This window comes from Hypanus sabinus, chromosome 2 (genome assembly GCF_030144855.1).
Source record: "Hypanus sabinus isolate sHypSab1 chromosome 2, sHypSab1.hap1, whole genome shotgun sequence".
NCBI classification, from domain to species: domain Eukaryota; kingdom Metazoa; phylum Chordata; class Chondrichthyes; order Myliobatiformes; family Dasyatidae; genus Hypanus; species Hypanus sabinus.
The window spans coordinates 55,395,534-55,412,102 of record NC_082707.1 but is presented as its reverse complement, the minus strand read 5'-3'; the positions used below and the strand labels follow the sequence as shown (position 1 = coordinate 55,412,102).

The following is a 16,569-nucleotide window of genomic DNA, read 5'->3' as shown; positions in this document are numbered from 1 at the left end:
CTCTGAAAATTGTCATACAATGACCTATTATGTTGATGTTAACATTTTCTGAAATGTTTTCAAGTGTCAGTGGTTTTTAAAGTTGTTTTTTTTTCTAGTGGTTCTGGGGAAGCATACAGATGGATGCCAGAGCTGGAGAGTCCATGTACTTGTTTGAAGAGGTATATCAATCTTAAAAATTTGCAATGGTGCACATTAATCTTTGAAGATGCATCTTCTCAAAAAAAGCACTTTATTTTCTGATTGCAGTCAGGAAGTCCTGCATTGAAGACGTCAGTGTCTTTACTTTCATTGAGCACACCAAATAGCACCCGCAAGAGACGACGCTTGCGAGATACACTTGCACAGTTTACAAGAGAGAATGATAACTTGTCGCCTTTCCCTCCATGCAAAAGGCCGTCAGCAGAAGCTTCAGTTTCGTTGGGATCTTTGTTGGATGTTTCTAATACTCCAGACTCTTGTGGAGGTAGGTTGATAGTTTATCTTCCTCCTTCAAAGGATTATTCCACTAATGTGAATGCAATAACACAGCTCAACAAAAAATCTTTGACACCGCTGTGCAATTGCTGACTTTTGACCCCTCTTCAATTTCTTCTTATACCTGTATTTTGATTTACTTTCCAAATATCCATATCCTTTTTAAAAAAATAATCCCTATTAAATCTACTTCTATCAACTTCAAATGGTTTCTGTTTTTTGTAAGTTCACATTTTTTTTTGCTAATCACCTTATTCTTTGTATCTTTTGATTAACTGTCCTTGTACTCCCTGTTTGAAGGGTCAACAACTGTTTTCTAATCACTGGTAACACCCCAGTAATTTTTTTTCCTATATCAAAAGGAAACGGTCTGTGATGGCTCTCAGACCAATCCTATTTTCACAATTATTTTGTTGCACAATAGTGTTAGTTTATGATTGCCAAGAGATTACCAATCACAGTGTCCTAAGGATGTAAGAGGAAACTGGAGCATGGTCACTGGAAAAAATGTGCAGTGCTCACATGGAGTTGTGGATTAAACCTGGGGCTGATGCTGTGAGGTAGTAGCAACAATACCTGCTGCACTTTTGTGCCATTGTCCCCAGGCTTTTATATTGGTGCCACAAAATGAATTCACTGCTGCCCCTGGTGAATTGGTTGTGAAAGGCTGAGCATAACTTGCTTGTCCCCCTTTTTATAGATTCCAAATGATGTCATGGTCCTGCCTCATTCAGGAAGAAAAAAGTGTATTAAGAATTTCTAACCTCTTTACCCCAGTACCATTTTTAAAATTGGACTAATACAGAGATCACTTCACATTGAATTGCTTTACTGCTATATGTATTCTGATTTCATTAGATTTTGTTATCCTGATGTTTGTCAGTTTCTTATTACTCGTAATGGTTTTGAGGTTTTGTTATCTAACATTATGAATCTAAGTTCTATGTACTCAAGTACAGTTAATTAACATGAATTACTGAATGTTGCCCTTAACCCAATCTGATAAGCATCCATACACCACAGTGCTTTGTTTTCTGTTGCTTGGCATCATCATAAGCCCGGGCAGAAAGTATGGAGATCCTGAGATGTCCAGTTGTCAAACTCCCCCTCCCAGCCTCACCAGTATAGTCTAATGGAAAGCTTATGAAGCAATATGTTTGACAACAGCTTGGCCACAGGAGCTGCTGGAAGGATGTTTAAAGACATCCAGCCACCTTTGGGGGGGGGGGGGGGGGGCTCCACTCTGGATTTGCTGTCTGGGTTTACTCCCGTAGCCGTCGTCTCTCCTGAGGCTGTCCACAAGGCAGTAAGGCTATTTACACATAGCCGGGGATCTGGTGCACAAGCACCAGGGCAAGTCCACACACCAGTGGGCCTGCGTGCTATGTGTGCAGGGGCCAGACTTCCTTCCTGTCCTCTGTATTTCAGCCCAAGTCCGAAAGGAGTTCAGTTTCCGTGTGCTACCAATGAGGAGGCACTACATGAGGCTTGCTGTTGGAGAGGCTGTGTACTGGCCAGGAGAGAATTACACATTCAGTTTTTATTTTTGTGAGATTGCTAACCAGCACTGGAAGCTGAAAGTGAAAGCAACAAGCACTACCCACTACACTACCACACTAGATGCACTACAACAACCATTTTGACACCTGTTACTATCTGTATAACCATAGATCAACTTTCTCTTTTAAAACTGAATGCTTAAATTTTTTGCATTTTACTGGATTAAATGCCTTTTTAAAGACCAAGTACGTGGAATTACTTTACCCATGTCACTCCTTTCAGTTACTTTATCATTTGAGTACTTTTGAGAAAGTAGCAACAAGTATTGATTGAAGACTTGAAAGAATTCATTGTTAATGGCATTTAAACTGGAAGTATATATTGTTAAGGAAGAAATAGTTAGTGTGGTACCATTTCTCAGTTACTTACTTATTTTTCTTTCAGAATATTCAGAGCAGAGGATAGTAAAGAGGCATAGAGAAAATGATAGACAGCAGGGCACATTTATGCAGATTCGCAAGTCATTCTCTATCTGGAGATCCCCGAGACTGCAGAAAAGTGGAAAAAATTCTGGCAAGCTTATTGATAATAGAAACTCAGAAATAAAACAGCATGAAAAATTATTAGAATTCCTTCAGCAAAGGGAAGAAAGGTATGAGTGTTACACTGTTGGTTCTGCGATTAGCAATCCAGAGGTAAAATTAGTTTTTGAATTTGAAGATGCATCTGGGATTAGAAATGAAACCGGAACAGGAGATGCCTTTCCTCAAAGTCAATGTTTTGGAGAATTTCCAGGAGTAACTCAGCGAAATGTATTTTGCAAAAGCACAGTTATTGAGAAAGATACATCCTTTTCCATTACAGACAATGGTATCAAAGCTTTGCATCAGAAGAATAATTCAAAGGATAATATAGCAAACTTTAGGAAAGCTACTTGCCCTTCACAAGTGACTGGTAGTAGATTTACAGAGTATCAACAGAGTGGCTCTACCAAAATTGTGGATGTTGGATTATTTGACCAGGAGACGAGGCTTCTAATATGTGACAGTCCAAATAAAGATGGAAATATTAGCAAATTACTGAATCACAATTGTGGTGCATTTTCTAATATGTTTGAATCAGAATATCAAGAATTGGAGATGTTACCTGATGAACAAATGCAACAAAAGTTCATGAAAAGTAGTAATGACGAATTCCAACAAAATACCATCTTTGAAACTGTGCTTTCAGTGGAGGATGTAAAAATGTCCTCCGTATCGGAATGCGCAATAACTCGAAGCTTTACCTGTTGGGAATTCAATGCACATTTTACTGAAGGTACAAATGTTCTCCAATGTAGGTGTCACCATTTAAAAAATGTTTTTATAGCGATCTCTCATAATATCTTTGTACATATTAAAGAAAACTAAACTTATTGAATCAAGTATTTTTGAAGCCTTTGTCAATGTTCATTACTGTTTTTATTATTCAGTCCAGGGTCATGTTTACATTTTAACCTCATGTTTAGACAAGTGAAATTCCTATTTATCTGCTTTTTATAAGGAAACTACATGATTATCAATTTGCAAGTATTTGAGGATAAACAGATTTAAAGACTCTTCTATTCCCCTTTCTGTAGAAACTCCCAAGTCTAACATTAAAACATCAAAATGTTATGCAGCTGTTCCTGCAAAGCCGTCTGCACGGTGGCAAGTTGCAATGGAGCTATACCAGACAGAAAGCAATTATGTAGATATTTTAACTACAATAATTCAGGTAGGTTTACAGTACATCAATTTACACTTAAGAGTAAAATGCCTCTGAAGTAATACCAAAAAGTTGTCTTGCTTTAACTTCTGCTTGGGTTTGCAGGATCATATAATGCCTTGGAGTACAGTTTTACCTTGCTGCACACTATTTAAACATTACTAGCCCATAATACCATACATAAAGCACTGTAAATAAATTAGATTTCAGGCTCTAAATCAAGGAGGATATATATTTTCAAGGAGGACATACTGACTTTTGGCAAAATGCAAGTATTGTTTCTGTACCATATCTGAAGACTGTTGTCAGTCACAAATCTTGATTTCTGTGAGATTTGAGACTGTCTTTTGGTACTCAGAATAACCAAAAATGATTAAAGTTGAAATCTGTGGTTAATGGTAGTCGTCTTGATTTGAATTAGGGAGTCTGTAGTGCAAGGACTGAGCATGTATTTTATTTGATGCCTCAGTTTGGATTTCAGTATATCCTAATACATCTTCTATAGCAGTTTGGGCAAAGAGGACCCCATATCAGAATTGTGGGAATGCTTTGGTGTCCTCACAAAAATTTCAATTCTCCAGCTAGCGAAATTTAAAATGAGTTACATAATTATTGTATTTCAGCACCTGTGGTCAAATTGCTAGCTGTTGCCCTGCAATATAACAGTCACTGTGTAAATTATTTATTTAAGAAGTCATGGTCAAGAAGTATGGTTTAAACATTTCATTGTACTTTCGTTCCACAAACGAGAGAATCTGCAGATGCTGGAAATCCAAGCAACACACTCAAAGTGCTGGAGGAACTCAGCAGACCAGGCAGCATCTATGGAGATGAGTAAGCAGTTGACGTTTTGGGCTGAGACCCTTCATCAGGATTCATAAAGGGTCTTGGCCCAAAACATCAACTGTTTACTTTTACATAGCTGCTGCCTTGCCTGCAGTGTTCCTCCAGCATTTTGTTTTGTATTTTCCTTTGCTGCTTGAACTGTTGTTTTTCCTAAGCACTTGCCAGTTTTTAATGGCATTTTATTTGCTTCCAGGATAACTGTGAAGCAGGTTCTGAATTCATGGCAGGCATAAATTGAGGTCTGCTAAACTTAGTATTCAAAGGGATGTTTAGGTAATAAGCTTGTTTATACAGACAAGTGGCTTTAAAGTACATTTGTCATTTAGACTAAAATACCACATTTAAAAATAGTGCTGGAAATATTCTGAATAACATTGAGTAGTTTGCATTTAAAGTCTAAACTCATCAAACTGGAAGTTAGAAATAAGATTTCAATGTGAAGGGAAAGGGGAAGAAAGCCTGTCAAAGGATGAATGGTCAGAAAAAATAAGGACAAAAGTGCAGGGGAGAAATGATTGGAAAGGAAATGAGATCAGTCAAGATAAAATATAAAGATAAAGCAGATCATTATTTAATTGATTGGACCGTAAGACCTAGGAGCAGAATTAGGCCACACAGCCCATCAGGTCTATTCTGCCATTCCATCATGGCTGCTTAATTATCCCTTTCAAACCCATTTTCCTGTCTTTTCCCTGTAACCTTTGACTCTAATTAATCAAGAGCCTATGCATTATATATACCTAGCTGTTTGTGGCAATTAATTCCACAATCATAATCCTCTTGCCAAAAATTGTCTCATCATTGTTCTAAATGGACGGCCCTCAATTTTGAGACAGTTCGCTCTGGTCCTGGACTCCCCTGCTATAGGAAATATCTTCTCCACTTTTACTCTATCTAGACCTTTCAATATTCAATAGTTTTCAGTGAGATTCCTCCCTCCTTCTTCTAAACCCCAGGCACAGAGCCATCAAATGCTTCTTGTATGCTAACCCTGTCATTCGTGGGATAATTCACGTGAACCTCCACAGGACATTCCAATGCCAGCACAACTTCGTAGATAAGGGGCCCAAAACTGCTCACAATACTCCAAGTGTGGTCTGACCAATGTTTCACAAAGCCTGAGCATTACATACTTGCTTTTGTATTCTAGTCCTCAAAAAATGATTACTAACATTGATTTGCCTTTCTCACCACCGCCTCAACCTGCAAGTTAACCTTCACAGAATCCATGAGGACTGGCCATTAAGAAAATTGTCCATGCCTTTATTCCTTCTGCCCGAGTGCACATTACACTTCACTACAACATTCCGTCTGTCACTTCTTTGCCCATTCCCCTAATCTAAGTCCTTCTGCAGACTCTGTTTTTTCAACACTATTTGCTTTTGCATCTATTTTTGTATAGTCCCCAAGCTTGGACACAAAAGCATCAATTCTGACCATTATGGCATAAGTCACCACAACCAACCAGAAAAGGCCCTCTTTATTTCCACTGTTTGCTTTCATGCTTCTATATTCTATCCTTGCAAGTAGCATGGATATCATGGGCTCTTGCCTTGTTAAGCAGCCTCATATGCGACACCTTGTTAAAGGCCTTCTGAAAATCCAAATAAACAACATCAACTGCCTCTCCTTTGTCTATCCTGCCAACATTGATAATGCTGTCAGTTGATGGGATGGAACTGGATTAATTTTTAACTCTCAACAATATCTTTTGTTTAGCATGGTCTGTTTAAGAAATAAAAGGGAGCAAAAGTAGATGTAATCTCTCCCAATTAAGTGGTAACATTTCTATTAAAAGCACTGGGTGGAGAGAATTCATTTCTAGTGATATGAATTACATCGTGCGCAGTTCCATATGGGTGCTGGGCTTGATAGAAAAAGCAATTATCATTTTGTGACTTGTAGTGCATCGTCAGTATAAGATGCCTTACATAGCAAAGGAAAATAATGTAGTTCTTGAAGATTGAAATTAAATACAAGTTCTGAAAATGTATTTTCTGAAATTGGTGAGCTTAATACTGACGACTTAATGTCCTCTGGAAAGATTACTACATTTTTGTTGCCGCATTGGAACACTATGCAGCGTTAAAATAGGAATGAGATGGAAAATTGAATGAAAGGCAGCCAGGTGCTTAGAAGTGTCTGTAAAACTATCTTCTGATCTGCTTATTGTTTAGTAAAGCAACGATGAGGCTGCATCATAATTATTAATTGTTATTAATATAATTATTAGCTTCTTGCCCCAAACTCAATGTGTGAATATGTGTGTAGTTATTGTTAATCATATTGAAATGCATTCAGTTATTTAAGGATCCATTAGAGAAGGAGGGTCAACTTGGAGGGCCTATTCTTGCACAAGAAGAAATAAAAACAATTTTTGGCAGTATTCCAGATATTTTGGATGTGCACAGAAAAATTAAGGTAAGCATATTTAATATTAGATATAGTGAGTGTAATCAAATAGAAATGCATTAGTCACTGTGAACATTGAATGATTAGTCTTTTGTATATTGTGGGACTGAAATCATTGGATGATTTTAGATACATTAAAATATTGATGGAATGCAATAGACTAGGGAAATTTTTAAGATGTGGACTGTTCACAGTTAAATTTTTGATTGGGGGAATATACAGAAGTACAAATGGATGTAGTATGCAGAAGTGAAAGTGGATACAATTTTATTCAACTCAAAACTCTCATCAACTGTATAATACTGTATGTATATATATATATTCTGAGTAGTGACAAGGAATATTTGTACATTTTAATGTTGAAGGGCAATATTTTATTTTAGGGAAATATGGTGACTTGTGGGGTACTTAAATATAACAACTTGTGTTGTTACTTAATACAATTGTGCCTGTAAGATCATACTGGAATGCCCAAATCAAAAGCTGTGGATGAACCAGAGATTTGTAGTCTGCAGAGCGTAAGACCTGTGGTATTCAAGACTGTTGATCCAGAACTATACAAAAAGTACAGGTATGACCTGCAGAAGGCTATCTTAAGAGCAAAAAAAAACAATTCTGATTGAAGTTGGGGACAGAATTGGCTGCTCTGGAAGGATTTGAAGGCCATTACTTTGGACAAAGTGGAACCCAACAGAATGAGTTATGTTTCACTCCCAGATGAGTTCCAGGTCTTTTATGCATGCTTTGAAATGGAGAATAAAGCTATACTGATGCAAATCCTCTGTCTTGGAGGCCGATGTCAGAACATCTTTCAAGAGGATGACCCCTCGGAAGGTGTCAGGCCCTGATGGTGTACCTGGTAGGATTCTGAAAACCTGTGCCAGCCAACTTGCTGGAGTGTTCATGGACATCTTCAACCTCTAGCTGCTGCAGTTGGAGTTTCTCACCTGCTTCAAATGAACGCCAATCATACTAGTGCCTGAGAAGAGCAGGGTGAGTTGCCTCAAAGACCATTACTTGGTGACACTCATGTCTACTGTGATGAAATGCTTTGAGAGGTTGGTCATGGCCAGAATCAACTCTTGCACTTGGATCCATTGCATTTTGCCAATCACTGCAACAGGTCTACAGTGGATGTAGTCTCAGTTCTCCACTCGGCGTGGATCTTCTGGACATTAGCAACATGCAGATCAAGCTGCTGTTTATTGATTACAATTGTACCTTTGGTTGTAATCAATAAACTCCAAAACCTGGGCCTCCAACGCTCACTCCGCAATTGGATTTTTGACTTTAGGTGACCACAGTGAATGTAAATTTGAAATGAGACATCCTCGCTGATAATCAAGACTAGTGCAACTCAAGAATGCATGCTTAGCACACTGCTGTACTCTTTCTACACCCACGACTACGTGGCTAGGCATAGCTCAAATTTGGCTGATAACATAACAATTGTTGACAGAATGTCATTAAGACCGAAGAATTGATTGTGGACTTCAGGGAGGGTAAGTCGAGGAAGTACACCAGTCCTCGTCAAGGGATCAGAAGTGGAAAGTGTGAACAGTTTCAAATTCCTGGGTATCAACATCTCTGAGGACCCAACATTGGTGCAATTACAATGAAGGCACGGCAGCAGCTATATTTCATTAGGAGTTTGAAGATAATTGGTATGTTACCAAAGACACTTGAAAATTTCCACTGCTCAGGATCAGAAAAGGTTGCAGCAAGTTGTAAACTCAGCCAATTCCATCATGGGCACTTGCCTCCCCAATATCAAGACACCTTCAAGTGGCAATGCCTCCAAAAAGGTGGTATCCATCATTAAGGACCCTGATCACCCAAGACATGCCCTTTTCTCATTGCTGTCATCAAGGTGGAGGTAGTATAGGAGTCTGAAGACACACTCCATGTTTCATGAACAGCTACTTCCCCTCTGCCATCAGATTTCTGAATGGACAATGAACTAATGAACAATAATTACTATTTATTGCACTGTACTATTGCTGTAAAACAAATTTCTTGGCATTTGCCAATGTTATTAAACTTGATTCTGAACTTACAGTGACTTGTTTTCCTCATAGTCCGATCTCGAAGAAATTATTCTGAACTGGTCCGAAAACCACAGTATTGGTGGCATAATCCAAAATTATGTAAGTATTGAAGTCCTTTTTAAAGCAACTTTCATTCATCTTTGTAATGTACTAGGTGCAGGTCCTCTGATATCAGTTGTCACAAGAAATCTGTTTTAATTCTTCTGTTGCTGTATTTAATGAGGATTGTTGTACTGGGTGATGGGATGTGAAGGAGTTGTCAATATTCCACAGAAGACAATAGTTAGAGTTCAGACCGGATTCCAGTTGTCAGATTAAGATGGGATCAGACTTGATGTAGTTAATATCCAACGAGTTATTAGTTAGTAAGCCCCCCCCTCCCCAACATTGTGGGGAATGACAGCTTGTGGAATGCAAGTTTTCCGCAGATTACAGCAGTGTTCTGTTCCTGCAAAATGTAACCCAGATAGTTCACAAATCAGAAATGCAGCTGCGAGCCGAGAAAGTAGTACCTTCAGCACCTCAATAGTTGCCAAATCCATCCATTTGGTCTTCCAAATGCTCACTCGTGTATGGGCAGTACAAAAGTTGGGTGCTTGTAACCAGGAGACCTGTACTCACCTTGGTGGGGGAAAATAGGATGTTTTTCATATGCACTTGAAAAAAAATTGTTTTTATTTAAGTTTTGGGAATCTACTTTCATACTTTATTCTGGTACTTTGAAGTAACTTGATTTATAGCTTTACACTCAAAATTGGATTTCCATTTTAATTCCATTTTTCAAAAAAATGGAACTCCCTTCACTGCTACCATATGCATTTTTAGAATGCAATATAATTGTCCAAAATTTTTTTTTTTAATTTATTGATGGCATTGTAAAAAGTTTTGTCATCATGTAAACTAAGATGGGGCAAAAATCTATTGATATCCAAGGTAAGTAAGGCTATTAGATTTTTCTTAAAACTTTCAACAGTGTAAGTAGATGTTTTGGTGAGCATTTTTGGTGTTCTGAAATTTTTCTCATGAAGGTGTTCTGATATATTCTGTGTTTGCAAAATGTTTGTTAAACACTCAACAGTTCATTGGCCTAAAAACCTCTAGAGATTGTGATCATTTTGTAAGTGTGAACTGTTTTAATTGCAAAGCTCTCAAATGGTCTTTGAGAGTATCTAACTGCTTGTGGAAACAGACTGACATTGAATTGATAGAATGAAAATCAATTGATTTCTTTCTTTTAGTCTAAGGACTTGTTGAAGACTTACCCACCATTTGTAAACTTTTTTGAAATGAGTAAGGATACTATTGGGAAATGTGCAAAACTAAAACCAAGATTTCATGCTTTCTTGAAGGTAGGTTTTATTGAAACAGTGTTAAATCTTTGCATTCTGATAATCTTGTGTGAAGAATATAGCTGAGATCACTAATGTTTTAATTTTAGATCTGTTTCTATGGAATGTACCTGGAATGGAAGGTTGTATCTTAAAACTAAATGAACTGGGACTGTAGTCATGATTATAGTGTAGTTAATAAAAGAAATCCAGTAATTGCCATGAAATCAGAAATCATTGAAGCTGGTTCAAGTATTTGCATACAATTTCACTTTTTTGTAACCTATTCCCAGCTTCCAGTACTGGCTCCATTTTCCTGCAGTTTATGGCTCTTCCAAGTATAGGATGCATCAAGGCACTGTAGTGCTAATGAATGTTTCTGTCTCTATCACCAGCAGTGAGTTCTAGTTCCTTGCCACTCTCTTGAGGAAAAAGAATCCATTACCTTTCCCACGAATTACTTTAAATCTGTGCCCCCTTTTTGTTTATTTTGTTAACCCATCTCTGAAGAGAAATGAATCCTTCCCATTTACTCTCATCAAAGCCTGTCATAATTTTACACACCAGTAGTTATTTCCTTAGCCAGCACTGTTTCAAAGAAAGCAATTTATTGAATTTTTCCTTAATGCTACAATTTTCTGGTCTTGTCAACATCTCATAAAACTCTATCCCCAAACACTGTGTACATATTTAATGTGTTGGCACATGGCCAAGTGGTTAAAGCATTCGCCTAGTGATCTGAACGTCGCTGGTTCAAACCTTGGCTGAGGCTGCGTGTATGTCCTTGAGCAAGGCACTTAACCACACTTTGCTCTGTGATGACACCGGTGCCAAGCTGTATGAGTCCTAATGCCCTTCTCTTGGACAACATCAGTGGTGTGGAGAGGGCAGACTTGCAGCTTGGGCAACTGCCAGTCTACCACACAACCTTGCCCAGGCTTGTGCACTGGAAACTTTCCAGGGTGCAAGTCCATGGTTTATCGAGTCTAATGGAGGCCTACTACTACTACATATTTAACGTATTTTTCATATCAGCATGGCAATTTTATTCATCTTCAAAAAATGCTGAACATTTAATAATTATAACTTTATCGTGTTTATTTTTTTATTTGGCCATTATAATAACTTCATTTTCTTTCGAGTATTAAGTATTAAAGAATGTATCAAACCTTAAGTTACCCTTTTGGTCTGACTGTGCTTTTGCAGAAATTCATTCTTCTGAAATACAAAATTTAAATAAGGATTTTATTGTTCTTAAAAGTTTAATACTTCAACTTCTGCTTTGATCTTGAATATTATTTCCAGACTTCTCTGTATTTAAAATATTTCTACAATTATTATTCCAAATCATATGACTAGGGAGGCAGTATATACAGCCTTATGGAGATATTTGTTTCATCGTTAACCACTGGTGAAATTTCTAGAGACTGGGAAGTGGCTAATGTTCTATTGTTTTAAAAAAGGTAGCGAAGACATAGTAGGGAACTATAGGTCAGTTGCTTGACATCAGTAGTTTGGAAATTCCTGCAAAAATTCTGAGGGACAGGATTTACCAGAATTATGAATAGGCATTTTAATTTGGAGGAATCAGTATGTCTTTGTATGTGGGTCACCATGCTTGATAGACCTTTTAGAGGTTTTTGAAAAGTTAACCAAAAAAGTGAATGAGGAAAGACTGTGGCTGTCTGTTTGGACTTTAGCAAGGCCTTCGAGGTCCTGAATGGTAGGCTGGTCTGGCAGGTTAGGTCCCATGGAATCTAGGAGTACCTAGTTAGGGCGATTGAAAATGGATTCTGAGGTAGGAAGCAGAGGGTGGATGACGAAGTGTGTCACAGGGGTCAGTATTGGAACCCTTGTTATTTATATAAGTGATTTAGATGCCAATACACAAGGTGTATTCAATAAGCTTGTGGATAACATGAAATTGGATGGTGTTGACAAAGAAGAAAGTTGTCGTAGATGATGGGGGAAATCTTCATCAGTTGGGGAAATAGGTTGAGGAGTGGAAAATGGATTTCAATACAGATAAAGTGTGAGGTGATGCACTTTGCAAAGTCAAACCGATGTAGGAATAGTAGTGCACTAGGGAATGTAATGGAACAGTGGAACCTGGGAGGAAAGTAGGTAGTTTGTGGCATTGCAGATAGGATGGTGCAAAGGGCATTTAACACACTTACATGGTATGGAGTATATGTGTTGTGACATTATTTTGCCATTGTAAAAGTTATTGATGAGAGAGCGCTGAGAGTACTGTGTCCTGTTTCCAGTAATTAAACTGGAAAGAGTGCATAAAAGATTTGTGAGGAAGATGCAGGGACTAAAGGCCTGGATTATAGGGAGAGATGGGCAAGGCTAGGTCTTTATTTCTTTGAAGTAGGGCGATGAATAGAAATGTAAGAAGTTACGTATAAGAAGAACAGTAATGGTTTCTTCTTCCATAGTATGGGGATTCCAGACTAGGAGCTCTAGATTTAGGGTGGAAGGCGACAGATTAAGAAGTGACCCTGGGCAACTTCTTCAGGGTGGTGAGTATCTACACTCAGTGGCCACTTTATTAGCTATGCCTGTATGTTCATGCAAATATCTACTCAGCCACTCATGTCACAGCAACTCAATGCATAAAAGCATGCAGACATTATCAAGCGCTTCAGTTGTTGTTCAGACCAAACATCAGAATGAGGAAGAAATGTAATCTAAGTGACTTTGAACATGGAATTACTTTTATTGTCAGACAGGGCATTTGGAGTATCTCAGAAACTACTGATCTCCTGGGATTTTCACATACAATGGTCTCCAGAGTTTACAGACAGTGGTGCTAAAAATAACAAAAAAAGTCTGGCAGTTCTGTGGTGGAAAATGCTTAGTGAGGGAGATCAGAGGACAATGGCCAGACTGGTTCCAGCTGACAGGAAGGCAAGAGTAACTCAAATAGCCACATGTTATAATAGTATGCAGAAGAGCATCTGTGAATGCACAGTATGTCGAACCTTGATGGACAGACCTACAACAGCAGCTGAAGATCACATCAGATTCCACTCTTTCTGCCACTTCATTAGGTACAGGAGTGTAGAACGTGCTGTCAGAAGCCGTTATGCAGATACAATGGTATCATTTAAGAAGCATGTGGATAGGTATGTGGAGAGTAGAGCATGGAAAGATATGGCCTGAATGCCAGTTTTTAAATCTCTTGCTTTATTTGAAAATATTTAGCATGTATGGCTGCTAGCCTTTGTTTTGGGGACATAACTGAGATTCTTATAGGAGTTTTTATTAAATGATTGCCTCAATCTGTAAAATCTCAATCAAATACAGTTTTCTCCTCCACTGGTGAAATGAGTCCTGATCAAAAACCAAACCCTGCATTTCCATATTAATACAACTTTTAGCAGGTTTATGCAGTGCATTTGGAAAGAACAACTCTGGACCATGATACTTGGTCTGCGTAGATTTTTTTTTAACTGGTTCAAATTGATGCTTATGTGAGTTTCTTTTAGATTTTAAGGGTTAAATTTTGGTGTGTCTTTTGTTTTTCAAGTAACAAGAACATATAATGTTGACCATATTTCATTCTGTTTATTTTTGCCAGATTAATCAAGCTAAACCTGAATGTGGTCGTCAAACCTTAGCAGAGCTGCTTATTCGTCCTGTGCAAAGGCTGCCAAGTGTTGTTTTGCTACTGAATGGTACTAAGGACCTCCAGAATTGTTTGTAGAATATATTGGAATGTACATTACAAAACCTGGATCACCTGTGGCTTTAGATAGAATTAATTGTATGACCGGATCAAGCAATCTCTTCAGTACTACCTGTATTTTTTTTTTGTTTCCCTTGCAAATTTGTAAAGTTTAGTCAGTGTTTAAGAACTGGCTGAATTATTGCAGAAATTGAACTGCATTAAAGCTGCATAAACTGCTAGAGGGGACAGGTGGGTTAAGTGAAAGGACCTGATGCAAACTAAATGCAATCCCTTTTGAAGTGATGGAATCCTGGTGTGCAGCAGGGTCTTAAGTTTTGGTCTTAGAAACAGAAAATGGGTATATGGGTACAGAAGCAAATTAAGAATATCAAGAATATTTTTCCTTAAATATTTTCTCGCCATATGGTTAGTGTACTGTATATTTCCTCAATTTTAGGGAATATGGAAAAAGTCGTCATGTTGGACTATTCTCGGTAATGTTAAATATTAACTATCTTGTGATATGAAATATTGAGATTTTTTACAGCTGGAAGGATAATAGGAAGAGGAATGTCACATGATAAATGGGATTGGCCACGAGAAGTACAATATGATTGTAGATTTTTGGGGATTTCTACCTTGGGGCTGTGCATGATCATTTGATGAGTATGATGAACTTTGTTATTTGATAAACAATTTTTGTGTTTTTAATTGCACATGACAATATTGTTTAATGCATCTTTACCTTTGTAGACCTTTGGAAGCACACTACAGATGATAATCCTGACAAAGTCAGTTTGGAATATGCTATTGAGATACTTAGGGAAGTCATGACGTAAGTTCTTGACATCAATTTTCAATCTAAGAACTTTGTGTATGATAATGATTTAAATCCTATGATACTTCTACAACTTTAAGTGTAATTTTGCTCATCAGTTGGCTTGCTTTAGAAAATTTTAAACGAGAGATGAGGTGTGCTTTTTTTTTTATTATCTTCCTGCATTTGCTGCAAATAGATGTCAAATACTTCTGCTCTTGTGCTTGTCCTCTTGCATTATTTCTCTGTGCAGTTTTATTCTCAAAGACAATTCCTCTTCTATGCAGGCTTGTTCTTTTTGTTTTGCTTTGCGCATCCATTTTTATAACATTTGCTATGTACGACCTGCACAATGTGCTTGCTCTGAATCAAACCAGTAAACAGTAAAATTGCCAAGTCCTTGTTAGCAGTTTGTATCCTTTTTTTTTATTAACTGGATACGAGCAAATTATATTTGAAAGGTGATACTTGTATGAAGGACCTGTAGACTTGCAATGCATTTTCATATCTTCCAGATAGATGAAAGCCTCAGTTAGATAAAAATTATTCTTGAAGGAAATGACTTAAATGAGCTTGGGTACATAGGACCTGCTGATATTATCTGTGAGATGAATAACTGGTCGTTTTGTTAAGATAGTATTGAATAATATTTAAATGAATTCAAAGTCTGAAATAAAGTCTGAATATCAAGGATCTAAAGGATAATCGTAATATTAGCGTTAGTGTAGGTTGTGGATTTAACTCAATCTTGCACCCACTCCCTCTCATTGAACCAGTTTAAAGTATAATTGAAACATTAAAATTTAATGTTCATTCTCAGAATGGGAGTGTGCAGTGTGAAGTAATAATGCTGATTTGGAGAGAGGATGAGGAATTTCCTGCACAACATGACTCTTGAGGAATGTAATGAAAGCAGGGTGGAACTCAAAAAAGGGACCATAAAAGGTTGATGAGTAGAATTAAGGAAAACCCAAGCAATTTTATACATTTATTAAACATGAGGGGTGCTAGGTGTGTGTAGGAATGCCTAAGGAAGAGAATTTAGGCACAAAGGAGCCTTGTGTCAGAGGTAGTGGGTGAGGTACTAAATGAGTATTCTGTATCCATATCCACTGAGTAATTTGTATCCATGTCCACCATGGAGGGGCACAAGGAGGACATTTTGGGATATGCTAATATTCCAGGGCATATTGATGTTGAGGCAATGGTGTTAGATTTCATGAAGAACATTAAGATATTAAATCCCTAGGAATTGAAAGGCAAGAGAGAAGATTGCTGAGGCTTTGGTTTTTGAGGCATATTGAGGCCCTTGTTAAGAAGGAGATGCGTAGCAGGTATAGGCAGCAAGGAAGAAAAGAGGTGCTTGAGTGGAAGAAATGCAAGAGTATACTTTAAAGTGACATCAGGAAAACTGAAAGAAAGCATGAGGTTGCTCTGGAAGACAAGGTGAAGGAGACTCCCAGTGGTTTCTTCAAATATATTAACACCAGGAGACTTGGGAGCAGAATTAGGCCATTTGGACCATTCAGTCTGCTCCCTTATTTCATCATGTCTGATCCATTTTACCTTTCTCCTGCCTTCTCCCCTTAACCTTTCACACCCTGCCTAATCATGAACCATCAACCTCCGCCTTAAATAACACCCAATGACCTGGCCTCCACAGCCACCTGTGGCAACAAATTCCACAGATTCCCCACCCTCTGGTTCAAGAAATTCCAC

At 37.9% G+C, this 16,569-nt stretch overlaps 1 protein-coding gene across 2 annotated transcripts in view; it reads left to right on the top strand.

The window, feature by feature from the left end:
* The window catches only part of ect2 (epithelial cell transforming 2), a 64,881-nt gene that overhangs the window by 19,741 nt on the left and 28,571 nt on the right, over positions 1-16,569 (top strand). For both annotated transcript variants that reach the window (XM_059946209.1, XM_059946199.1), the window contains exons 9-16: positions 99-161; positions 250-466; positions 3,596-3,732; positions 6,871-6,990; positions 9,060-9,128; positions 10,268-10,378; positions 13,944-14,040; positions 14,787-14,868. In XM_059946209.1, coding sequence (XP_059802192.1) covers positions 99-161; positions 250-466; positions 3,596-3,732; positions 6,871-6,990; positions 9,060-9,128; positions 10,268-10,378; positions 13,944-14,040; positions 14,787-14,868 — 896 coding nt within the window. The remainder of the gene's footprint in view (positions 1-98; positions 162-249; positions 467-3,595; positions 3,733-6,870; positions 6,991-9,059; positions 9,129-10,267; positions 10,379-13,943; positions 14,041-14,786; positions 14,869-16,569) is intronic.